Genomic DNA, 25,395 nt, shown 5'->3' on the forward strand with positions numbered 1-25,395 from the left:
CTATCCTTTGTTAGTGAGATCATTTGACTTCATGTCCAAATGTGCACCTATTAGTGAAGGTTCTTGAAAACATAATGTGTTTGCATTTTACATGTTTCTTCATTAAATTTAGCAAACTTATGTATCATTCACATAGTTGTGATGAAATAGACACATTTCTTCCAATTCTTTAGTTGTGCAGATATAATAAAATAAGGGATAATTCAGAATGATTATACTGGATGTAATTGTTCAGCATGGTTGAAAGTGACGGCTAACACAGTGCTTGGACGATGAAAAAAGCACAACACATGAAAAAAAATCACTTCTTAAAATACTCGTTGTAAGTCACATCAATTTTGAAAATAAGTTCTCTCATTTTTCATTTAGATTTAATGAAGTTTTATTTGTGATTGATAATTCTGATAAAACATATAATAAATGTATTATAGATGTTTATAGCTTGATTACAAGATAGCAAGAGGTGGACACACAAGGAACGAGCGAAAATGACACTGGAGTAGAGCCTGAGAGTGTGTGGACAAAAGCAAAACAGGGAACAAAAGGTTCTACTGAAAAAAGAAAAAAATGAAGGACCAATAAAATGCATTGATGGCCACTTATTGGTAAGAATAATGCAGATACCACAAAAATACAAAAGGAAAGGTTCTCCCCTCTTGGTTTTCCTTAACATTTTCAGTGTGTCTTTTTAAAAAATGGAAATATAAAGGTACAAGAGTTTGATGAGAGCATTACAGTCCCTTCACAGATTTACATTTAAGGAATGCACAAAGCCACCGCTAAACCCCATCCAACAGCACAATTTAGAGTTGTTTTCTTACAATGCACAGAGGAAATTATGCTTATTACAGCATTTATTCAACTGCCGTGACAAAAAGGAAATGTTACACAAAATAAAAGATTACATAGCTTTTTTCCTTTCCATTATTTCAGAATCCAGGTAGTATAGGGACATTCATACTGGTCAAAATAGTAAATGAACACATAGAAAACATATCAGAGGCTCAATTGGGAACAATATCATGATAGATATCAGTGCTGACGTGGAATTGATAATGTGTTACGAACAAAAGGATGCCACATAGTTTGATAAAAATGTAAATTATAAAATCACTGAGGGGCTAATCTGAAGTCACAGAGAAAGTGAAACTGCAAAACTGATGCAGCAGATTAGTTCAATTAGCTGAAATGTCACTGCAGCAACTCTAAATGGTACTCAGATTTTTATTGCACCAATGCTCTTGTATGCATGCTTGACACCATCAGGGCTCCTTACAAGATAGTGTGAGGTGCAGCCTGGTGGTGTCAGTGACACTGATCAACACCCCCTCTACTGAACTGACTAGATCTATTTTCCAGAGTTTTACCTGACTTGATATACTTGATATACTATTAAAAGGTGCTCCTTTACTTTTTTGAGCAATGTACATACAGTAAGTGGAAGCCAGAATAGCAAGTGTAATATATAACACTTCTAAAAGATTTAAATTATTAAAACAAAGAGCTGTTTATATTGAAAAAAGCTTGATGCTAAAATTAAAACAATGTGGCAGTCAGAAATCTTACTGCAATGAACAGATGAAATTAAACTCTTCATAATCAGACTTGCTGAACCAGGAATGGTTTTCCTGTGTCTTCATGGCTCCACTCATGTCACAGTCTTCTTCTTGGCCATTCGGACCCCAGAGTTCAAACTCTACAGTGTTATCATCCACCCAGAACCAGAACTGCAGGGTGCAGGTGTAGTGAAGGCCGAGCCACACGAAGGGACTGTTGGCCTTCTCAGCCTCCAGCTCAGCAAAGGCCTGAGTCTCCTGGTCCAGGATGGAGGCCAGATCTCTGTGGTGATCTCTGCAGTAGTACAGGGCTTCTTCCCAGCTCTTGTTCTCCTTGATCAATACAAAGGGGGATTCTTGAAAAAATAAAGAAAAATACAATCACACACACACAATGTATGATAAAAGTTGTGCATATGTAGTTTGACCAGAGGAACATTTATTAGCCTTTAACAACTTATCCACTTTAGTGTTTACCTGCCATGTTCTAGAAAATAAGAGGTGACTTTATTCTGAAAGTGAATAACTCAAAAGTAAACTCAAAGCTCCTCCTCTAAACAGGAAGTTGTTGCCTGTTGGAATCCCTTAGCTATTCAAAAGTGTCCATGTTAACGTCAGCCTTCATGCAGTCCTATGTACACTGCTTATAAACAATAAAGGAACATGATGAAATCAGTTATCAATTAGGGGAAAAAAACAACAACGTTGAATATCCATACTGATGTGTTAGGGACAAATAGGATGCCACGTCGTTTGATGAAAATGAGAATGATTAATCCACAGAGATTCTAATCTGAAGCTACAGAGAAAGTGAAACTGAAGAACTGCTGCGGCAGGATGGCAGAAGTTTGCTGAAATGTAGCTACAGCAACTCACAATGGCGCTCAGTGATTTGGGTGGCCACAACGTGTTTGCTGAAAACGTCAAAGCACTGGGAAATCTAACCGTACACCCATTAAAATTTGTTCTGACAAAATAGAAGATTAAAACTGAGAACTATAGGATTTTTTTAAACTGGATATTCTAGTGGCGGTATCAGCAAGAGGACGACCAACTCCAGTGCTGAAAGACCTGCTTTAAACAGGAGTGGTACAGCTGAGGCGACAATACGCCGCCTGTTTTCAGCTTTCCATGACTTTTATTTTCATATTTAATTTTTGTTTATTTTCTCTGTATTGAGAAGACTGTTGGGATGAGACCAAAATCCAGGACGATTGTCTCCACTGAAGTAGCCAGACTTTTGAAACTGAAGGCAGGCAAGGATGATTTTTCAACAGCGATGGAGATAGTAATCAGGAAATATTGGTTCATAGACGTCATATACAATTAAAGGTAAGATCCTACACCATTTTCAGTTTAAATTTTTTTTAAAAAGACATGAGCCCTAAAAATTGTTTTTTTTTTAGAAGATGAAATGTCACCTTGGATCAAATACTCTTTTGTTTTCCTTGCTATCATATAGTTGAACAAAAAACTGAAATCTAAGCTTCTATTTTGGGTTCATGTATTTGTAGATAAAACATCCAGAGGTATCCGTGCCATCAGCCATGAACCTCACTGCACACCACTGGTCTGACGTGCAATACTGAGGCGTGAGAAGGACCTAAACATGATGTCCCAGAGATGTTCTGTTGGATTTAGCTCAGGGGAGCATGAAGCCAGTCAATGGTATCTATTCCTTCTCCAGGAACTGCCTGCATACACATGAGCTAAGCATTATCATGCACCAGCAGGAAGCCAGGACCTATTGCACCAGCGAAAGGTCTTCTAATGGGTCTAAGAATTTAATTCTGATATCTGATGTCAGTCATGGGGCCATTGTTTATTCTGTAAAGGTCTGTGTGTCCCTCCATGGATGTGCCTCCCCAGACCAACACTGACACACCACCAAACCCATCATGCTGAACAGTGTTGCAGGCAGCATGACGTTCAGCTCAGCTTCTCCAGACCCTTTCCCCACTGTCAGATGAGACAGTACCAGTGCCGAACCTATTAAATCCACTGTTCTCTGGTGAATGCCAATGTGAATGTCGAGCTCCATGGTGCTAGGCAGTGAGCACAAGGCCTACTAGATGGTATCGGGCCTTCAGACCACCCTCATGAAGTCTTTTCTAAGTATTTAGTCTCAAACATCTGCACTAGTGGCCCCCCAGGAGGTCACTTTGTGGAGCTCTGGCAGTGCTCCTGCACAAAGGAGCAGATACTGGTCCTGCTGATGAGTTAGGACCTCTGACAGCCTGGTCCGTGTCTGTGCAACCTCTGTAGGGTCCGGCACAAGTACTGACTCTGACTGTATGGTCAAAAGCAGAACTACTGAGAAACAGTAAAAAAAGAAAAAGAAAAAAAAAATAGGAGGTAAAAATAAATGCCTGTGGCTTCCACCTGCAGAAGCATTCCTGTGGTTTGTGGTCGTCTGGTTGTGGCCCCAGAACAGACGATGCAGCTTAACAACCACCGCTGCTACTGACCTGACCAGATCAATATTCCACACGTTTACTCAACTTGACATTGTACCCTGATTAAAAAGGCGTCCTTTAATCTTTTTCAGCAGCGTATATCGCATCAGTTCATCTCCGAGTACAGAGGCTGTTTTTATTTCTCTATTTAAATGTTCTCAAATGTTCTCAAGTAGCTGTGGCTTTCTCACTCACCTTTAATTTATATGTCTAATGTTTACACTCTGAAGTATTTAAGAGCAAACAAAAAAATAATCTGCAACCTGATATCAGGTAGTGCGCCATATCGATGAAAGAAACATCAAACATACTTATCTCATTGCCTGTGATGTTCACTTCACATAAAACCGCAGGTTTGCTTGCTGGAAGAATGACAGTGATGTAGCGCCCCAGCACTGAAGCAAATGGGAAAAAATTGTTTTTCTCTTTTTCCACCTTGGATATATTATAAACCCTATAAAAAAATGAAGAGTGAGATATTGGTATGGAAGCTGGAAACGAAAAGGTGAGGATAGAATAATCCTGGCTTTATTTATGAACTGCTGGTTGTGTGTAATCATATATAGATTTTTTTGCAGTAAGACATCCTCCCAGCTCAAACAGACACTGGGTTAGTAATGTTGACTGAAGTGTCACACATACGGGCTGCTCAGAAACAGAAAGCCTGGTGTGTTCGCACCTCCAGGATTATAATTAAACAATACTTTGGTGACCATTTTTAAAAACGCAGAACATCACTCCGGTTGTGAGTCCGAATTGTCTCTTTGGCTCTGACATTATTTTTTAAAAGTTCAGTGACATGCATCAAGACAACACTTTTTTATAACACTATTTATAGCCCATTTAAACAAATCATCACGGCACAGCCTGAAAATAAGAAATAAATCAATTTGGTGTTCTTACAGCTTGTTGCTGGTGCCGTTGTTGTGTCGAGAGTTCCCAATGTAGATCTCAGCCCTCTCTATACCAGAGTGACATCCTTTTTTGTTGTATATTGAGATGCAGGAAATGTTGTAAACACCCTTCAGATCAATTCTCCACCAGGACCTTGGCAATTCTTCAGTGTTTGAACATGTTGAATAATTTCCATCAACGGCTCGGTCAGGAATGTAACGGGTTCCCTCATGATAGTAGGTGGAAGACTGAGAGCATGTTTTGTCTCTTAGGTCCACATTTTGTGTGTTACAAAGAGCTATAGATAAAAAGCAAACATTTGATTATCACACTTTAAAGTATTAGCACACAAAAATAATTTCATTTTGTTGTGACACATATGAGGAAACATTATTTGTGCAGAAAACTATATTGGGTCCGACCTTCCATGGACATGCACACCCTCCCTGTGAAGTGAAAGAAAAGCTTCAACACATCCATTTTTAAACTTGGTTAATAATAACAACAAGAATAACAACAACAACTATAATAATAATAATAAAAATAAAGACTACATTACACATTTGTCCCTCCCTTTCTATTATTTACCTTTTATCAAAATATTGTTCACAGCTAAACACACTAACGAACTTAATCTTTCCATGTCCACACCAAAGCTAATTAAAGACAATAAAAGAAAAGTCATGTTCATTGTTTTCAGTTTCCCTTGTGCCAAATAAGATTGATGTTCACAGGATCGAAATGAGCCACTTACCGATCAAACAGGCGAGCATCAGACTCCGCAGCATATTTGAGGAATAACAAAAATAATTTTGCTTTTCAAAAATAAAATTCGGACTGTATCTTTGCCCAGAGTTTTCCTTATCTGTAAAAGAAAGAGAAAGGAAAGATAATTATCTGTCAGATCAGGTTATATTTACATTTTTGCCTTCGGCTTCTTGTAAGGAAACAACCTACTGTAACAATCACAGGTTCACGGTTGTGTTGATTCGCTCATGGTTCCAGCTTATAGCATTTGCATTTTATCTGGGTAAATCCAGCGGCAGACAGTAAGCAGTTTGTTTACACATCAGCGTAATACTTTCATTAAACTATTTCTGGTTTCTTTGCTTTTTGTGTGAATGTTCCCAGTCATTCAAATATGATCTGGGTTTCTTGTAATCTGAGCTTTCTATGAAAGGCCCTATTCATCCTGTTTCTCTGTAACTCCCCCACCTCTGTAAATTAATTATTTCGGCCCTGTGATGACAGTGAGCTGTCCTTTTTACCCATGGACAAATGGCAAACAGATCCTGGCAGATATTCAAAATGTATAACTAAATAACAAGGACTTTTTGATGGTTTAAGCAGGCATCCATGATGTGTTTTTAACTGCTGCACGGATTGTGCACAAATGTAACCATGAATTATCTCTGCAAAGTCTGTGGTGCATGTAACTTATCTGCAAGTGTGCAGGTGAAACAAAAGCATGAACATCTATGGAAAGCTTCCTTTTAATTTCTTAATGTTACAGGGATTTAATTGTTTGGTGGAGAGCTCTTTCTGCATGCAAGTCGTCACAGTGAGGAAGGAACATTTCAGATACAAATTTGAATTCTACCATTTAAAAATTCTGGCTGCTTCTAGGTAGTTTTAATTTCTACTCTGGTTCTGACCAATGCTTCCATCAGTTCTCCCAATAATGATATTGCAAGAATAGCCTGCTTTATATTAGCCAACCATGGGCTGTACGACGCATAGTAGCAGGGAATGGAATGGAATGAAAAGTCTTACTTTACTACAATCAGGCAATTCTTTATTTTTTTCCCCAAAATATATATATTAAAATTTTGGTAGTTTAAACAAACATCTTGAACAATCTACAAAATATGACAACAGCAGTATTAGTATTACTTGTTCAAGTCAAAATAAAATGCGCAACTAGTCACATTTCGTACTTAACCTCTTTATATTGAGAATTAAGTTTAACAGTATATGTCCATAAATAAATTGTCTTTGGGAACTGCAGTTCACATATTCTTCAATCACTTGCACCTTCTTCTGAGATATTCAAGTTCTTGACATACTTAATGAAGGAATTCCAGATATACTCAAACAGGTCCTGTTTGCCCTCTATAATATATACAATTTTTTTCCAGAGGGAGGACAGATAACATCTGCTGCAGCCATTGGTTTATGGTCGGTCTGTGAGTCTTTTTCCAAAACATTGATATACACCTCTTCGCATTAAGCAAACTTAAGTTTTTTAAACACTTGTTCATTTTTTGTATAAGTATGTTTATCAATTACAGTCAAAACACAAATAACCTTGGCTCAAAAATTGTTTGTTTGGAAATTATTTTTTCAATGACATCCTTTACCTCTTTTTCAAAACAATATAATTTCCCTGCAATGCCACATACAGTGAACCAGAGTTCCTCTGTCCTCTGTGCATTTTGGACATACATCAGGTATCTCCCTGTTATACCTATTAAGGTCCACTGGTGTAAATTCGCATTAACAATTTAAATTGAATCATTCTAAAAGCTGTATTAATAGAGCCGGTGTGGGCCAATTTACATGCTGTCTGCCAATCTTCTTCAGATAACTCTATCAATAAGTCTTCTTTCCAAGCCTTACGTCTATCATGAGATCCTTCTGAAATGTGTAGCATCATTGAGTGATAAAATTCTGTAATAATACCTTTCTTCAAACTGACTTTTGTTAACATTCTTTCTAAAGTTGACATGGCAGGCTTTGTCAACTCATTATTTTGATTTGTTCGTATAAAGTTTCTGAGTTGAAGAAATTTAAAGAAATGTTTCTTATCCAGATTAAATTTATGTTGCAGATCCTCAAAACTCATTAGTATGTCAGAATTTGCCACATAAAGATTCTGATTCATAATTCTTTATTTTTTATTTATTTTATTTTAATTTTTTTTGTTTTTTTTTGGAGGGGGGGTCACTACATTATTGTAAAGTGCAATGCCTTGCGAAAATAAGAAATAGATTTTTACATTTGCATATGTAGTCACTCCCTCTGCTGTGAAATCCCTGAAAGGCTCTGTTGCAACCAGTTACCTTCTTCCTTAAAAGCATCAGTCACATTGATATGATGATATCGGGAAACACCTGTTGGTACAGTGAAAGCCCAGGGGAGTTAGTTAACTCAATGCAAGGAGGTTAAACAAACAAACCACATGAAAGCAAGTTAAGTATGTAAGCTTTAAGTCATTTTTAAAATACAGCAATTGTCGAGTTTGCTAGGCTTAGGCTGCTGGAGGACATCAGGGCCTATTTTTCTCACTCTACTGATTTCTACTGTTCTCCAACTTTTTGTTCTCTCTCTTTTTTCTTCACAGTAGGTACACCTGGTCTGGCGTTCTGTTAGCTGTGACATCATCCAGGGAAGACGGCTCACACGCTACTACCATCTAATGTAGAACAGATTACTGGATCAATGTGTGCTTCTGTGCTTGTTTGTCTCTCTTGTTGTGTCTCTGCTCTGTCTTCTGTAACCCCAGTCGGTCGAGGCAGATGACCGTTCATCCTGAGACTGGTTCTGCTGGAGGTTTTCCTTCCCGCTGTCGCTTCATGCTTGCTCAGTATGAGGGATTGCTGCAAAGCCATGGACAATGCCCTGTGGCTCTACATTTCTTCAGGAGTGAATACTGCTTGTCAAGACTTTAATGCAATCAACCGGTTCCCTTATATAGGAAAGTTTTGACCAATCTGTATAATCTGACCCAATCTGCATAATCTGATTGACTTTGACTTTGTAAAGTACCTTGAGATGACATGTTTCATGAATTGGCGCTATATAAATAAAATTTAATTGAATAAATTGAATTGAAGTTGTACATGCAAAGAGGCCTCAGCCACCTTTAAATGGCTGTACAGGAAATACTGTGCCAGCAGGTGTCTCCCAAGGGCAAAAATGAATAAAATGTTGACCAAATTTAACAGTTCAAAGATTCTTAAAGCTTTGTTTGTCCATCCCTACAAAGGAGTAAATAAGGAGTCAACTTGGAGAAGACCAGAAAGTTGAACCAGAGCAAGACCAAGGCAAAAATCAAGAGGCGAAAGACTTAAACACTTTGCAGGTGGGATTAAACTAAGGAGCCGAGGACAGAGGATGATCACTCGGTCACTTCTTCAGTGACAGGCTGTCACATCCTAGATGTGCAAAGGAGTGTCATCACAGAGCCTTCCTCCCAGCAGCTGACAGATTTTGTGCAAAGTCTTGCACACTTTACTATAATTGGGCAATTCTTTTTCTTTGGGGGAGGGATAATGATTTTGTTGTTGCTGTTTTTATGCGCAATTATACTTGCATATTTCGTACACCTTCTGTTCATCATACTCAGCTGTACATTTCTATTGTACAACTGCAGTTATCAAGGGATTTAATTTTTGTACATTTCTATTTGGGGCAGTGCTGGCCGAGTGGTTAGAGGAGTGCGCTTGCACTCAGAGAAGGATGCAAGTACCCGGTTCGACCCCCACTGCCTGCACCCTGGGTCCCTGAGCAAGACCCTCAATCCCCGTCTGCTCCCCGGGCCCCCCCACAGTGGCAGCCCACTGCTCCCCAACGGGTATGGGTTAAAAGCAGAAAACAAATTTCGTTGTAATGTATGTTTCAATGACAATAAAGATGATATTACTATTACTATTGTACAAATGAGTATACCATTATTTTTTTCATGTTTTTCTTCTAGTGTAAATATTTCCCTTACTTGCTGCCGATACAATTGAATTTTCCTACTGTGGGACAAGAACGTTTTTTTTTATTCGCTTCTATTCTATTTGTCTAAACCAAAATACACAGTCAACAGAACACAAAGGTATGTACTGTTAGGGAAAGAAGTTAATAAGATTAACAAGCAGCCCAAAATACGGGAAACAAACGGGAAACAAAACAGAATACCTACAGATATTTTTCTTTTTAGAAATATTTGTTTATGTTTCATAAATGGAACAAGTATCTGACAGTAAATGTTCAGGAGCAATGTTCATTGATGATATGGCTCCAAGAATTAGCACACAACACACATATTTTCAGTGTGTATCCTCCATCAAGTTCAACATTTCTTAATACTTTTTTTTTTATATGATTAAGTTGAGTAGTGAAAGCAGTGAACACTATTTGCTTTTGTAGGCTTGAAGTGTGTAAGAAATGACAAAATCACCACTGGGGTTCTGAAAATTCAGCCTCTTTTGTGAAGAAAAAAAAAACTTTACTAAAAAACGTACATTTAAATTAATTCTCATCTACCTTTTTATTTTGATTGGGGCAAAAGTAAATGGCACAATTTTTCTGCATGGGTAGATACTATAATAAAGGCTAAATTATCCTGTTGTGCTTTAGGTCTGAAAGTCATGACAGGAAGCCTGTCTATTACATTACACCGTCATGAACATAAAGATAAAGATAATTCCTCATGCCACTCTCCAGCACATACTGCCTAGCAGCGCAGCTGTAAAAAACTAGCAGGGAACAAGTCGATAAACGCTCCACAGCTGCAACATGGATGGCAACAAGCCAGCGACAGCTCCTTCAATGACATGGAACCGTGAGAATCCCTACATGTTCCAGTCTCGTTCTCCTCCAGCTTACCAGGACAGCTCCTACCCGGGCTCAGCAAACTCAGCACAGCCACAGGTAACTACCAGCATCCAACAAATATACCTGAGAATGATAATTGTAGCCATTTTCCCTCCCCATGATGTAGGTGAAGTGATCTGAGACAAAGGTAAGAAGGAGAAATATGAAATTAGACAATCTCAGTGAACGACTTTTCAGTTTTCTTATATTTCACAAGTTACTGTAATAAGTCGTTTTGTGCAGGTAAATTCATATGAATTAGGTTTAGTGGAGAATGCAGATCTTATCTGACCCCTCCCTTTCACTAATTGGTGTGACAGTGTTACTTGCCCATTGTGCTTTGCATTAGAACATAGCACCACTGACAAATAAGGTAGTTATTAAAGGGGCCTGCATACAATGATTATTAAAAACACAAAAAAAACATGTATTTATCTTCAAATAAAACAATATATGCCAAGCATTCATTCTTATAGTGTATACTTAGTCCTTTTTGACGCTGAAAAGAATTTTTGCTCTACTACTAAACACTACTTATGTCTCATCCTTCTTGGCATCAACTATTTTTGCCGTTTTTTTTTTCACACTTCTTTGACTTTTCCTCTTTTTTTCACCTGCTCTCGGCGTTGTCGATTGCCTCTTCTCCTTTGCATCTATTTGATTACTCATTGTGCCCATGCACAGTATTGTATCTTCGGTCATGTGGCTTAGTTTTGGTAAATATACATAAAGGCATATTGTTTGTACTAACAAATAGAGCAAAAAAGTATTAAAAAAAAAACATATATATAGAAATTAAATCTAACAAGCCAAATGGGCATGACAATTTAATCAGAAAACCTGTTTGCAATCAGAGTGAGTGTAGAAAATGGTAAAGTCATAGTACGTGACTAGGCACCTTTAATAGGAGGCTGACTCCCTTGTTTAATACAGAGCAGCGCTCCTTAAAGACAACACTATCAAATTGGAGATTAAATGGTGCTCTACACGTTGAGATGAGCACTAAGCAATCTGGAAAACTAGTCTATTGTTGTATGAAAGGAATCTTCGCAAAGCTAGATCAGTATATTTTTCATCTTTAATAGAGGACAGTAAGAATAATCCTAGATTTATATTTATTACAGTTGCTCAGTTTATCCATCTAGCTCCTCAGCATTACAGCAGTCATGATTCAATTTTTTGTAATAAGTGATTAATTATTATTAAAATAAAACAATTGGCAGTCTTGCTAATGTGATTAATTCATCCTGAGTATGTGAGGCTGCATTGGAGGTAAATGCAAAAGTAGAACCTGATCTGTGTTTGGGCTATTTTGATCCTGCTGAACTTTCTGACTTATCAAAATGATTGACTTCATCTAAATACTTGTATGTTAGACCCAATCCCAACCAAATTCTTTAAGGAATTGTTCCCTTTGATATCCATTCCCAATTCAGATATGATCAATCTTTCCCTAGTACATGAGTATGTACTGCAGGCTTTTAAGGTAGCTGTAATTAAACTTAAGATACCTCTGAAACTAATAAATTACAGGCCTATATCTAATCTTCCTTTCTTATCTAAAATTATTGAGAAATATGCTTATCAACAATGTCAGGATTTACAATGTAACGAACTGTAAGGAGAGTTTGAGTCAAGCTTCAGAGTTACTCATAGCGCTAACAGCTCTGGTGAAAGTCACTAAAGATTTGGTCATGGCCTCAGATAATGGACTTGTGTCTGTACTTGTCCTGTTAGACATCCGTGTTGCATTTGATACAACTGATCACAACTCATGTAAAAAATAAACTTCAACTTAGTGACTCCAGGGTTACTTTTGGTACCACAGGAGTCATTGCTCAGGCCAATTATCTTTACTCTATCTATCTATCTATCTATCTATCTATCTATCTATCTATCTATCTATCTATCTATATATATATATATATATATATATATATATATATATATATATATATATATATATATATATATATATATTCTTACACTAGTTAGAATTATCAAGCAGCATGGGATAAATTCCCACTGTTATACTATATTTGCCCATAAAACCAGATGAATCTAATATACTCCAGGCTTGTCTCGAAGACATACAGACCTGGAGGACGAAGTTTTCTATTTTTAAATTTAGACAAGACAGAATTTATCGTCATCTGACCACTGTCTTTGAAAAAGAAACTGCTCAGTTGATCACATCATCTGGATAACATTAAATTGCCCTCTGTAAAAAAATGTAATTAATAAAAATAAAACTTGAAATAGGAGAAGTGTGCATTCTGTGAACTTCCTGTTTGTAATGAATTCATTACAAACAGGAAGTCCACAGAATGCAGTTAAAAGCCTTCAGCTCATTCAAAACGCTGCCGTAATAGTTCTGATGAAAATTAAAAAAAGAGGACACACTTCTCCTATTTCAAGTTTCCCTTTATTGGCTCACTGTTAAATCGTTCTTGGCTAGGTCGCTGTTGCTGGAAACCTCATGTTTTCCTTTAGATTAAATACTGGGTCCTGTCTCACAGTGACCAACTCTGTCTCACTCATCCACATACAATAGCCATTGGTTGGGCTTTTACGGTGACTTACTGTGTGTGCTGCATTTAATGTTCTATTCAATTCAATTGTATTTATATATCATGTCAAGGCACTTTCCAATGTCAAATTCAATCATATTATACAGATTGGGTCAGATTATACAGATTGGTCAAAACATTTCCTATATAAGGGAACCCAGCAGATTGCATCAAGTCCCGACAAGCAGCATTCACTCCTCCTGAAGAAGCGTAGAGCCACAGGTAGAGTTGTCTGCATTGTCCATGGCTTTGCAGCAATCCCTCATACTGAGCAAGCATGAAGCGACAGTGGAAAGAAAAACTCCCCTTTAACAGGGAAGAAAACCTCCAGCAGAACCAGGCTCAGTGTGAACGGTCATCTGCCTCGACCGACTGGGGGTTAGAGAGGACAGAGCAGAGACACAACAAGACAGACAGAAAAAGCACAGAAGCACACATTGATCCAGTAATCTGTTCTACATTAGATGGTAATAGCGGGCAATCTGTCTTCTCTGGATGATGTCACAGCTAACAGAACACCAGACCAGGTGTACCTACTACACTTCTACACTTGGCTCTGTTTCTTTCCTAGATGAAGCCACTTTAGGAACTATTATAATAACCTGCCTTTTAGTTGTCTCTCACATAGAAAGTACTCCTGGATCAGTGTTTCTGTGTTCCTTTGATGTGTGTGCTCTGTCCGCTCAAACCCCCTGTTGGTCATGGCAGATGACCGTTCACAGTGACCCTGATTCTGCTCTAGGTTTCTTCTTGTTAAAAGGGGAGTTTTCCTCTCTGTAGCCACATGCATGCTCAGCATGAGGGAATAGCTGCAAAGTCAACGACACAATGCAAATGACTACTCACTGTGCCTACACGCTCCTCCAAGAGCAATGAACTCCACTAGTCGTTGACTCGATGCAATCTGCTGGTTTCCTCAGAAAGGAAACTTTTTTAACCAATCTGTCTGTATGATTTGATTGAATTAACTTTGTGAAGTGCCTTGACATGACAAGTATTGTAAATTTTCCATGTATCAATAAACTGATTTGATTAAAGTATTAATCCAGAAGAGAGACTAGACTTTGGACCGTCCAGAGCAATATAACCCTGTTTGTACAATTATTGAACTATACAGATAAAGCTTCTATTTATCAAGCGGCTACACATGGGAAATGACTTTGCACATCAATGTATCAACTAAAATATAGAAATCCCAAAAAAAACTGGATATTTGCTTAACCTAGAAATTCAACCATTCCCTGCCTAAACAACAATGTGGGCACTGGGCAGGGGGATTGTTTTAATCAGCAGGTCTTTTCCTATGGAGGACATTAAAGCTTCTTACATACTTCATGCATGAGAACAAAGAGATTTTTTCTTATAGTTGGGGGGGAAGAACACAAAAAAAGTTTGATGAGAACTGAAATTAGAGAAGCAGACACATAACAGATCACGGTGCGCTCTGCCGCTATTTGTAAAGACTGCGAACAACGTGTGGTGCTACAGGGTGGGATTACCCCGCTTGGATAATTTATAGAGTAAACGCCGCAAGCGAATGGAATTGGTATGTTTGACCGCTTAAATCACCAGAGCTGGACTGCAAAAATGTGTGAGACATTTTTCCGCTTCTCTAACCTAAACACTGCCATCTACATCCTGTCCAATCACAGTACAGCAGTCAGACCCCTTGAGAGAAAAGTTCTGTGCAGAAGTCGTGTCGAGAACATGCAGGGAGATCCTCAAAGACAGGGCTGAGAGAACAAAATGACGGCATTCTCTGCGGGAGCGAGAACAAATGTTTTGTTTCTCGTGGAGTACGTAGCGGCCTAAATAGGCCGTGGGCCAGAATCTGTAGGACGCTTCCTTAAGAAGTTTCGTATGAACTGTCAGGGGGCAACTTTCTTCCACCAGGATAAGTTGCTACACATAGCAGTGATCTCAAAACACCAATGTTCCCACGTTTTCGCTTGCACATTAATAAGTTATAGCCGATAAAAAATCTAAACTGTGGCGCTCCGGTCCAAGAGGTCACGTGATTCGATTTTTGCTGCTCAGCCAATCAGATCGCTGTATTGTCAGCTGTGCGCGTTCATCAGTTCATCATGGCTGCGCTCGTAAGATGTTTGTATGCATTTGTTTCCAGATGAAGAAAGCCCAATAATAGCATTTTCTGGCGCCAGCTGGCAGAGATCTTGATGGCAAGAAAAAAATAAATAGCCCAGACCATCTGTCCATCCATCCATCCATCCATCCATTTTCTAACAGGCTTATCCCCGCTGGGTTTGCGAGGTGCTGGTGCCGAGCTCCAGCTGTCAATGGGTGAGACGCGTTGTATAAACTCGTTGTGCCAAACGAGTTATCCCCTTCGGAATTTGTAGAATTTTGTATTGTATTTTTGAAATCAATAAAAGTTTTAACCTCCAGCTTTGTGAAGTCTAAATATTTTAAACATCACATTCTAGTAAAATGAAATTTATTTTTTTTAAACTCCTAATACGTTGTTCTATTTTTAAAAGAGACATATCTCGTTTTCTTAATACGGTTAATATCTCGATAAGGTTCTTGGTTGAATTAAAATCTTATTAAATCTGATAATTTTGGCTGTGCCTTTATTCAGTGTTCATTTGATCACACGTGAAATCCGCTTTATATAATCTATTCATGCGGGTTTAGCTACCAAAAAAGAAAAAAAGAGAACCAGCAGACAGCTGTGATGGACTTAGGAAGGTGGATTTTGGTTTCAGCAGACAGACATTCGACAATCTAATAACATAAAGCTAATATTTTCGTGACACATCTGGAAATGACCGTTTTCTTTCTCATAACGTATTATACTGGATGGATGGATGAACGATAATGTAACGACACCATTGCTATATTTCGTTAAGAAAAGTAAAACATCCTCATTTCCACGCCTAATAGGTTGGAAATGAGGCGGAGTTGACTAGATTCATTCTTCCAGCTGAATGCGCTCTTGGTGCAGGGAATACAAATTCTGGCGGGGATAAGTCGTTTGGCACAACGACACCTGTGCTATCCTAGCGCAGCAGGTCTTGGTGATATCACAGTAAATTGGGCAAAAGTCTGGACTATTTCTGCCCTGCGATGGACTGGTGACCTGTCCAGTTTATACAACGCCTCTCGCCCATTGACAGCTGGAGATAGGGACCGGCACCTCGCGAACGCAGGGATAAGCGTGTTAGAAAATGGATGGATGGATGGATGGATGGATGAATGGATGGATGGATGGATGAATGGATGGATGGTCTGGGCTATTTATTTTTTTCTTGCCATCAAGATCTCTGCCAGGTGGCGCCACAAAATGCTATTATTGGGCTTTCTTCGTCTGGAAACAGACACAACAGAAACAACCATCTTACGGGCGCAGCCATGATGACGTGGTAAACTCGCTCAGCTGACAATACAGCGATCGGATTGGCTGAGCAGCAAAAATCGAATCACGTGACTTATTGGACTGGAGCGCCACAGTTTAGATTTTTTATCGGCTATAACTTCTTAATGTGCAAGTGAAAACGTGGGAACATTGGTGTTTTGAGATCACTGCTATGTGTAGCAACTTATCCCGGTGCAAGAAAGTTGCCCCCTGACAGTTCATACGAAAAGTCACCGTACAGATTCTGGCCCACGGCCTAAAAGTGATCACCGCCATATGCATAAATAGGTATGGTCTCTGATTTTTCCTTATCACTCAGCCTCAACCTTCACTTCCTTTAGAAGACTAACAGCGACTGTTCTGCTCCAGCAGCAGTACAGCAGGGTTCTCCTGACTGATTGGGTTCAATGAATTATTGGAATACACCTTTTTCACCACAGCTGTTTGGAAGGTATTTTTGGCTTTGATTAAAAACGAGTCCAGAGTTCGACAGGAAGCTGTTTTTATCTTGTGTTTTTCTTGTGCAACTCGTTTCTACCGTGTAGCTTTACATTGCGCTCTTCTCCGTGTGAAAAATAACTTTGGTAAACTTCACAAAAAGCTCTCAGAGAATCCCCTTTCTCTGGCCTCTCCCGGTTAGAAACCATTCCCCAGTCATTGTAGCAGCATTTTCTTTACTTTGACATAGTGTTGTGTATGCATCCATATCATTTTTCGTTTCTCTTTTACGAGCATCCTGCCTCGCAGGTGCTCATGAGGTGAGACACTGCTGCATATATTAATGAACAGCTGATGCAGCTCTTACTGACGATAACTGCAGCTCTGCCTTCTTTATTTCCAATACATTTTTGACTTTTCCGAATCTGACCCAGTTAAATGCGGGGCATTGTTTCCAGTTTGTGGGACACCGGGGCAAGACTGAAAAATGTGTCACAGTCCAACACAAATCAGGACATCTGGTCACTCTAGCCTCATCAAAAAATTGTTTTTGCCTCACCTCAGACTTTATCATGATCCTAATTGTCTACACTCCGGTCCTTCAATCCACTATTTGAATTTAAGGTGTATTTTATGTCCTCTTTTTTTCAGGGCTATGGATTTCCCCAAACATCTGGCTCAAGGTTTGACCAGCAGCCTTACAGGCAGCCTTATGGCCAGCCCTTTCAGCAGCCCAACCAGCATCTCAACCAGCAACCTTACTCCGTGAACCTGGAAAGACCAGTACAGCCAGGTGTTCTCACTGTGCAGCCACCAGCGTATAATCGTCAAGCAGGCCCTGTTAACGACTACTTGGGCTACTCCATCTTCACCTTGCTCTGTTGCTGCCTGCCATTGGGAATAGCTGCCCTTGTCAACTCCATCTCAGTAAGTATATTTAACATGTATTAGCTCTACATTCTTCCTGGTGGAAGAAGCCATCTCTGTGGCAGCTGTTTTTTGTTTTTGTAAATAGCGCTCATTTAGCACTGACCTGCAGGAAAAAGTCTGAATAGTTTGTGTCCAGGATGTGTGGGGCCTGTAGAGATGTTAGCAACCATTTTCCTTGTCCTAGACCTTTACATTTCCTGGATCTAGGGCAATGTGCCCTGATGATCTTCTCTGAGGACTTAATTGTCCGTTGCAGTCCGAACCTGAACCTGTTTTGTAATGAACAAACAGAACACAGCAGTCTTGAGGATCGTCTCACGTAAGATGGACATCTATGTGGCGATCTTCGCGGAGATGCGGCTGGGCAGGAAAATTCCTGACGCCGCAGTTGAGCTAGCAGGCCGGTCTTTATTTAGAGCTGAGCGAACTGAAGCAGCAGAGAGGAGCAGAGGCGGAGGCCTAGTAATGTACATCCACAACTCTTGGTGCACAGCTGCAAATGCAATCGTTGCTTCCCCAACCTGGACTATCTGGCAGTTAAGTGCAGACCATTTAAACTAGTTAGAGAGTTCCGCTCTGTGATTATTATTGCGACATACCTTCGGCCAAAACTCAACCCTGGAGGAACTATTGTTTCATCGGCAGCCGAATGAACAGCAGTCCAGAGCTGTGATCGTAGCTAGAGACTTTAATCATGTTGAATTAAAAGCTGTGCTCTCATAATTCCACAGATTCATTAAGTTTCCGACCAGAGACAATAGCATATTAGATCAGGTCTACTGTAACATCCCAGGAGCGTATGAGGCTGAAGCAGCTCCTCGCTTTAGATCGTCAGATCACATCTCGGTGGACCTGATCCCTGCATACAAACCACTGATCTTCAGAACCAGACCCATATACGGAACCATCAAGGTTTGGACTGAAGAGGCCTGCTCAGCTTTACAGGACTGCTTTGAACACACAGACTAGGAAGTGTTTAAAGAGGGCGCTGATCTGGAAGAATCTGTTTAAACTGCCTGCCATCTGACTTGAAAATGAGTCCATTATGCGTTAAGGACTATATGCACCATCAAGCCCCTTAGGGAGTGTTGCTGTTGGCCAGTACAATCAACAGTTTAAAAACAATAAAAATAAAACAAATGGAAAGATCATGTATTTCTGTGTATACGTGTTATGGGTAATTATGTGCATTCTGAGCTGGTGTCTGCCTCCTCAAAATGTCATTATGGTAACACATAATGACAACAAAGCTTCTTGATTCTTGAGTTTCCACAAAAAGTACAGTCTCAGCAGGGCCTTCTTCCAAACAGTGCCTTTATGTGAGGTTAGGAAAGGTGGTGAGGGGAGGCAGGTAGGGGCATTGAAGAATATATGGTTTTGCTTTTAGCGCTGAACGAATGTTTCAAAATCTGTTTTCTCAACTCAAGCGAGAAACTTTGTGTGATCAGTCAGATGTAAATATAAGCCAAAAACATCTTTAAAAATTTTTTGTAAAGTTTGTTATTGTTCTTCATTGTTTATCTTGATACTATATTACCTGCAGTATCACACAAAAGGGTTCTAATATTTAGGAAATATTTAGAAGAGAGTTCTAATATTTAGGAAACACTCAGGAAACAGCGAGGTCAAAACCTCGCTGTTCTCTTCTTATACCGATGTTGCAAACTTCTGAGTGAAACTGTATCTGGACACATAAAGAGGAAACATGACAAACCTTGGAACCACATTATAAAAGTATAAAAGTCCTGTGATGTTTTTCATTGGCCTCATCAAATAGACCTCTTCTGATACTGGGCTTGGTCTTTTTTATTGTTCATCTCTACGCCGTGTGTGAGCAACTGGCTGCAAAATAAAACACTCAACACAGATAGTGACGACGGATCCTTGACCAGCCCTTCTTTACACAGTTTATGATGCACTGCTGGCCTGCTACAGTACTCTGTGGCAATGGGTGTGTGAATTCAACAATGAATGCGGTTGACCTTATTTGTGTGACACCTTATAGCTCTTGATGAAAAATACGTTCCTCAACAATTCACAGGGTGCTTCACAAAAATAAATGGATGACTATAGACTCGTCAGTTTGCATAATTTAAATTAGTTTCTGCAAAAATGGCCGATTTACTGGTATTTACATTTAACAGCTTTTCAATTTTCTTGGTTGGTCAATCAAGCATTTAGATTTTTTTTAAAGCCATGCTGGCATTGAACTTCTGACTCTAAGCTATATAACATCCATTTGGCGCTGAGCTGCCACCTTTTTATCTTCTCAACGGTTTAATCTTGGTGAAATAAAAAAGCCTGCTCACACATTTATTGTGGTGTGCGTTGTAAAATTACTGGAAGTTGTAAACTTGCTCGGGGGCGTTGAATTCCTCTTTGAGATCGTGTATCACTGCTCTAATGTGCTGTATAACCAATAAATATGTATCGCCTGATTAACATGCTGGGGTTTACATCTACAAAATAGTCAAAAGTTGATTGTAGCTCGATTGCTGAAGCCCACTCAATTGTTAGATTTTCTAGTGTTTAGATAATCACCAATCAATGAGCACGACATTTGTGGCTGCCCAAAGTGAACTTATATCTGGACAAGTTAGTGTGAATAAAAACATTTTCATTGTTTTAGTTTAGACATGAAATGCATAAATACAAACAGTCATGAAGGTTTAGCATTGAGTAAAAATAAGATGGTAAAATTCTATTTTTTGTTATAACAATTTAATGTTAAACCCCAGCATGTTTTTGGCCAAGGTCTATTAATTGACCCGTTTTAACATAGCATATCAACTGAGGACCCAAAAGGTTAGAAAGGAGACAGGTTAAGATGCATGTACAGTCAAATCCAAGCAAGGTCAGACATCTTGGAGAAAAGGAAAAGAAACTGCAAAGGGCTGAAGACAACAAGCAAGTTTCAGGTGATGGTGTCCTATTTGCTAATTGTGAGATTTCTTAAGTAAACTCTTTGTGCTGGATTTTATTAATTACACGGTATAAGAGCAAAAGGGTTGAAACATATTTCATAGACTATATTAACAGTGTGCATATCACTAACAAATCTAGTACCTTAATGTACATGTGGTAAAATGTAGTACAGGAAATATGATTCATTTTATTCCAGATCAAAGACCAAAGTTCTGATGAACACAGATGAAGTAAACAGTAAACCATGAGGACACCAGACAGTAATACCCTTCTTTAATCCAAACAGTCCGAGCCATAGAAATACCCTGATCATCTCTTCTTTACCAGAGCTGCTCAGGTCCTCAAGTCCAGAAAGTCCAGAGAGTAGATATGACCCTGTTTTGTTTTCTCTGACCTTCAGACTCGTAACGCCAACATCAGTGGTGACAGCGTGGCAGCAGAACGGAGCAGCAAACAGGCCCGGATTCTGAACCACGTGTCTCTGGGATTTGGGCTTTTAATTTATCTCATAATGATTATAATGGTAGCAATTTCACTTACATAACTTCTTATATATGTTTGTCTCACATTTTTTTAAATGTGCATCAATTACCCAGACAATAGGAAGACATATGGCTATATGTCCACAAAATCTGGGTAGAAGCTTGAATCTGACCACTTAAAATAATTCCATTTATTACTTTAATCTGTTTGTCTGACTGTGTTTCTAATTTCAGTGTCTACAGTCAGACTTATTTTTTTCATGTTAATCGATATTATACAACATTATCATTTTATCTTTATTATTTCAGCTAAAGTGGCATCTATGAAAAACCCTTTGAGACTTTAATGAAGAATATTGTACTCGTTGAAATGTAAACGTGTTTTTTTCCATGAAATAGACGCCTTTTCAATAATTTGTGCGGATATAACCGGTTTAGTTCTGTGTAAACTATTACCAAAAGCTCCTGGCATACTTTTAAAATGTGTGATCTCTTGATAGCTTTTAATAGGTGAAGTTAATGAAAATGCTTTATTTTTTATTCTATGAGTTTTAATATGTCTGTGAAATGTGATGTATTGCAATCACAGTTTTAATCATTTCATGTTTTGGATGCATGGGAAACAATAATAAAGCAAAAACAAATCTCCAGCTAATGTGTTTGCTTGTCCTGTCCTGTGATCATGTTGACACGACACCTGCCGACATCTGCAACCCTGTGAGCGTCTTAATGAAACCCATGTTCAGTCACAGTGTCTACACGACGGATAATAAAGTCTGGAATTACAGCGATGTTTTCCAATCAAGTTGTTTAATGCCTCAGCTCACTGACTGCGGCTACAGAAGGGTGATGCCAACCAATCAAGAGGGAGTGGTTTTCCCCTTAAGAGCGCCCCCTCATTTGCATAACGATGCAGAAATAAATGGGGTAAAAATATAGAAAGCAAGAATAAAACAGACAAAAATATTAAAACACAGACAGAAATAAATACATTTAAAAACGAAGTAATTAATGAAGTTGAAAATTCTATGGGAAAAATAAATAAATGAGGGGATGAGTAAAAAGAGGAATAAATAAATAAGCTAATGAGATATTTACATTTACGTCTCGTTGTATAATTTAATTACTGCTTACATTTATTTATTTGTTGCATAATTTGTATTTATTAATTTTGATTTATTTATTTATTTATTCCCTGCTTGGGAATAAAACCATATTGAGACCATAATGAGATGGGAGAGTCTTCAAGCTCTTATATTTGTTGCCACATAGACATTATATACTGTATCGTTGTTATATATGTTTGTCTGTCTGTCTATACACACACACACACATATATATATATATAGATAGATAGATAGATAGATAGATAGATAGATAGATAGATAGATAGATAGATAGATAGATAGATAGATAGATAGATAGATAGATAGAGATATATATATATTCAAGGAAAAGTAGGATTAATGAGGAAAACATCAAGTTCAGAAAGGAAGAAACAGTAATGTCAAAATTACGTTTTGGTCATACAGAGTTAAATAGCACGTTATTTAAAATGGGGAACCATGATACAGAAAAGTGTGATTTTTGTTTTGTAGAAGAAACAATGGAGCATGTTATATTATTTTGCAGTAAATATGATATTTAGAGGAATGAATTGATAAATAGATTACAAAACAGTAAATTAAAGTTAAACATAAAATATCTTTTTAGACATGGACACCAAATCAGAGGGTTATTCTTTATTATTGAAATTTCTTAAAAAGACTAATTTGATAAAAAAGGATTTAGGTATTTATTTTTATTTTTTTATTTATTGTAGTAGCAGGGCCGTTTCTATACAGGGGCCAACAGGGGCCTGTGCCCCTGTAGAACTGTTCCTGGCCCCTGTTGTGACCCCTGTACTAAAGACATGAAATTAAATTTATAATATCATGTCTTTAGTATAAATGCTGACAAAGAGTCATGACTGACTGGTCATTTTGATCAGTTATGATCAAAATGATTTATGGTTTTACCCAATAATAAAATAACAAAATTTAAAACAAATAAATATAAAAAAATAACAATAATTAAAAAAATGTAGCTGTTTCACCTTAAGCTCCCCATGAGAAAAGATCAGGGGTCTGCAAGCTGCAGTTCCAGAGCCACAATTGGCTCTTTGGCTTACTTAATATATTAAACAATGAAATGTTGACCTGTTTAGTTTTTTTCCCCCAATCTTTTGTTCTGTGCCCCTGTGAAAAAACACTGGCCCCACCCTGGCCCCCCTGCTAAATTTGGTCTAGAACCACCACTGAGTAGTAGGATATTAGATCAGGTCAATCCTGATCCACACTCCATTTCAGTTGGTGGTGGTAATGCACCAAAAGTTGTTTGTCAACTGCCATAAAACAAAAGAAGAAGAAGTCTGGCTTCAGATGTCCCATCACCAGCTTCAAGCCTTATGGCTCAACTGTTTTCAAGACATTATTGAGAAGTTATTTTGCAAATAACAAGAAATGCACTGGCAAATACTGTATTAATGTTCAATTCCAGGTGTGTGTGCATGGGGGGGACACAAACCATTTGTGCTTAGGGCACCCGAATGGCTAGCACCACCCCTGATCTTACCTTATCTGAAAATATGTCCCAGGCATTTGTACAGCAGGTTCCTCGTTGGATGTGTCTCTTTTCAGAGCAGGGGCACAGATGGGATTTTTGAACTAGCGGGACTGAGCTGTCAGTAAGTAAGTAATTTCTTGTGTCCGTTTTCCAACATATGTCTATTTGAAAAATATGGAATGGATATGGAAAAGATGGATGGTCATTCTGCTGTACACGAAAAATACAGCTTCCTGAAAAGAAGAGAGTAGGCTTACTTTCGTCAAATGCAAATTCTAATCCAACTGGATAAATTAAACATCTAGCTGTTTTTTTTTTATTGTTGATGTCTGTTTTTAAATATTCAGATTCCTTTGAAGTATGAGAATATATTTCCTCTCTTTAAAAAAGGAAAGATGTCATGATTTAGGTTTTTGCTTGTTTTGCTTTGGACTTTTCTGGACTTTTCTTATCAGCCTGTCACCTCTCAGCCACCAGCCACCATCCAATCAGCTTAGCCTCCAGTCAATTAGCCCACATCAGCTCCACCTGCTGCCGGTAATTACTGTCAACTCTGCCCACCTGTTCACCTGCTTATATACCTGCTTCAGCCAACTCATCCCTGCCAGAACGTACTGTAATGAATGGCTGGATAGTGGCTGGTGGCTGAGCGGTGACAGGCTGATAAGAAAAGTCCAGAAAAGTCCAGAAAAGTCCAAAGCAAAACAAACAAAAACCTAAACCATGACAAAAAAATAATGTTTTTAGGTACATAAAAGGAGAAGAGAATATTTCAGCCATGTAGCCCAGACCCTGACATGTTTTGTTGTCCAGTGGGACAGGGATTACCATCTTATCATTTGGATTCATTCTTCACATCATACACAAATATCCTTGTGAAATATGAGACATTTGCTCTTTATTTGCCAAATTACATGGGGGAGAACAGAATATGTCAGCCATCAGACTGATGGTGCACAACACGAGACTGTAGCCAACGTATCTGTTACATAAATTGACCTATTGCGGTCACCCCAGGTTCTTTTTCTGAATAATGTGGTGTTTCTATTGTAGACTGCTGTAGTAGTAAAAAGACTCTTAAAACAGTTACTATACTTTATTATATTTAATCTAAAAGGCAGAGGAATGTTTACAGCTTGAGTTCTGGACTCTCATACACAATAACGCAACAGGTGCCAAAGAGCCCCATTCATTCCTCCCACAGACATTAAGTAGGACCCATTGTGTAAACCCATTCAGGGCGTGCACAGCATGATAGTGTTCCGTTCGTCACATTGGTGGAGAAGTTCATACTATAATGCAGACGTGTCCTTGCTGACACATTTTCCCCTGATCAGTCATAGTGTCCAATCTAAGTATGTCAGACTCTGTGCCTCAAGAGTCCGTTTATCTGTAATCTCCATGGTAACCGATATTGCAGTCTGGTCTCTGTGATCTCATAGTCTCTAACATATCCAAAAGGAAATCTTAAGCAGTGGATATTGGCACGGGAGTAGTTTGATTTCAGATAAGCGAACAGAAGTAGGATCCAAGCTCTGATTTTAGTTATTGACCCATCATCCCTTAAACACTACTATG

General features: G+C 38.6%; 2 protein-coding genes across 2 annotated transcripts; one reads left to right on the forward strand and one right to left on the reverse strand.

Annotated features, from left to right (window-relative positions):
• Positions 1 to 701: 701 nt before the first annotated feature.
• LOC118558595 (killer cell lectin-like receptor subfamily F member 1) lies at positions 702 to 5,341 on the reverse strand. Its single transcript, XM_036129056.1, has 4 exons — positions 5,329 to 5,341; positions 4,916 to 4,973; positions 4,324 to 4,466; positions 702 to 1,912 (listed from the first exon to the last, which is right to left on the reverse strand). The coding sequence occupies exons 1-4, from the start codon at positions 5,339 to 5,341 to the stop codon at positions 1,563 to 1,565; spliced, it is 564 nt and encodes a 187-aa protein (XP_035984949.1). The 3' UTR covers positions 702 to 1,562.
• Positions 5,342 to 10,335: 4,994 nt separating this feature from the next.
• Positions 10,336 to 21,858, forward strand: LOC105923122 (proline-rich transmembrane protein 1-like). The gene is made up of 3 exons (XM_012859030.3): positions 10,336 to 10,549; positions 17,528 to 17,803; positions 21,132 to 21,858. Exons 1-3 carry the CDS (start codon positions 10,415 to 10,417, stop codon positions 21,273 to 21,275), a joined length of 555 nt encoding a protein of 184 aa, XP_012714484.3. The 5' UTR covers positions 10,336 to 10,414; the 3' UTR covers positions 21,276 to 21,858.
• Positions 21,859 to 25,395: the final 3,537 nt, after the last annotated feature.

The sequence above is a fragment of the Fundulus heteroclitus genome, unplaced genomic scaffold (genome assembly GCF_011125445.2).
Source record: "Fundulus heteroclitus isolate FHET01 unplaced genomic scaffold, MU-UCD_Fhet_4.1 scaffold_132, whole genome shotgun sequence".
Taxonomy (NCBI): Eukaryota; Metazoa; Chordata; class Actinopteri; order Cyprinodontiformes; family Fundulidae; genus Fundulus; species Fundulus heteroclitus.

Excerpts from the sequence above, each read along its gene's own strand:
- LOC118558595 (XM_036129056.1), bottom strand. Across the intron at positions 4,467-4,915 it reads AACGGCACCAGCAACAAGCT|GGTTTATAATATATCCAAGG; the intron begins GTAAGAACACCA and ends ATTTTTTTATAG. Across the intron at positions 1,913-4,323 it reads CATCACAGGCAATGAGATAA|AATCCCCCTTTGTATTGATC; the intron begins GTATGTTTGATG and ends TATTTTTTCAAG.
- LOC105923122 (XM_012859030.3), top strand. The coding sequence starts at position 10,415 with ATGGATGGCAACAAGCCAGCGACAGCTCCTTCAATGACATGGAACCGT. Across the intron at positions 10,550-17,527 it reads CAAACTCAGCACAGCCACAG|GGCTATGGATTTCCCCAAAC; the intron begins GTAACTACCAGC and ends TCTTTTTTTCAG. Across the intron at positions 17,804-21,131 it reads CCCTTGTCAACTCCATCTCA|ACTCGTAACGCCAACATCAG; the intron begins GTAAGTATATTT and ends TCTGACCTTCAG.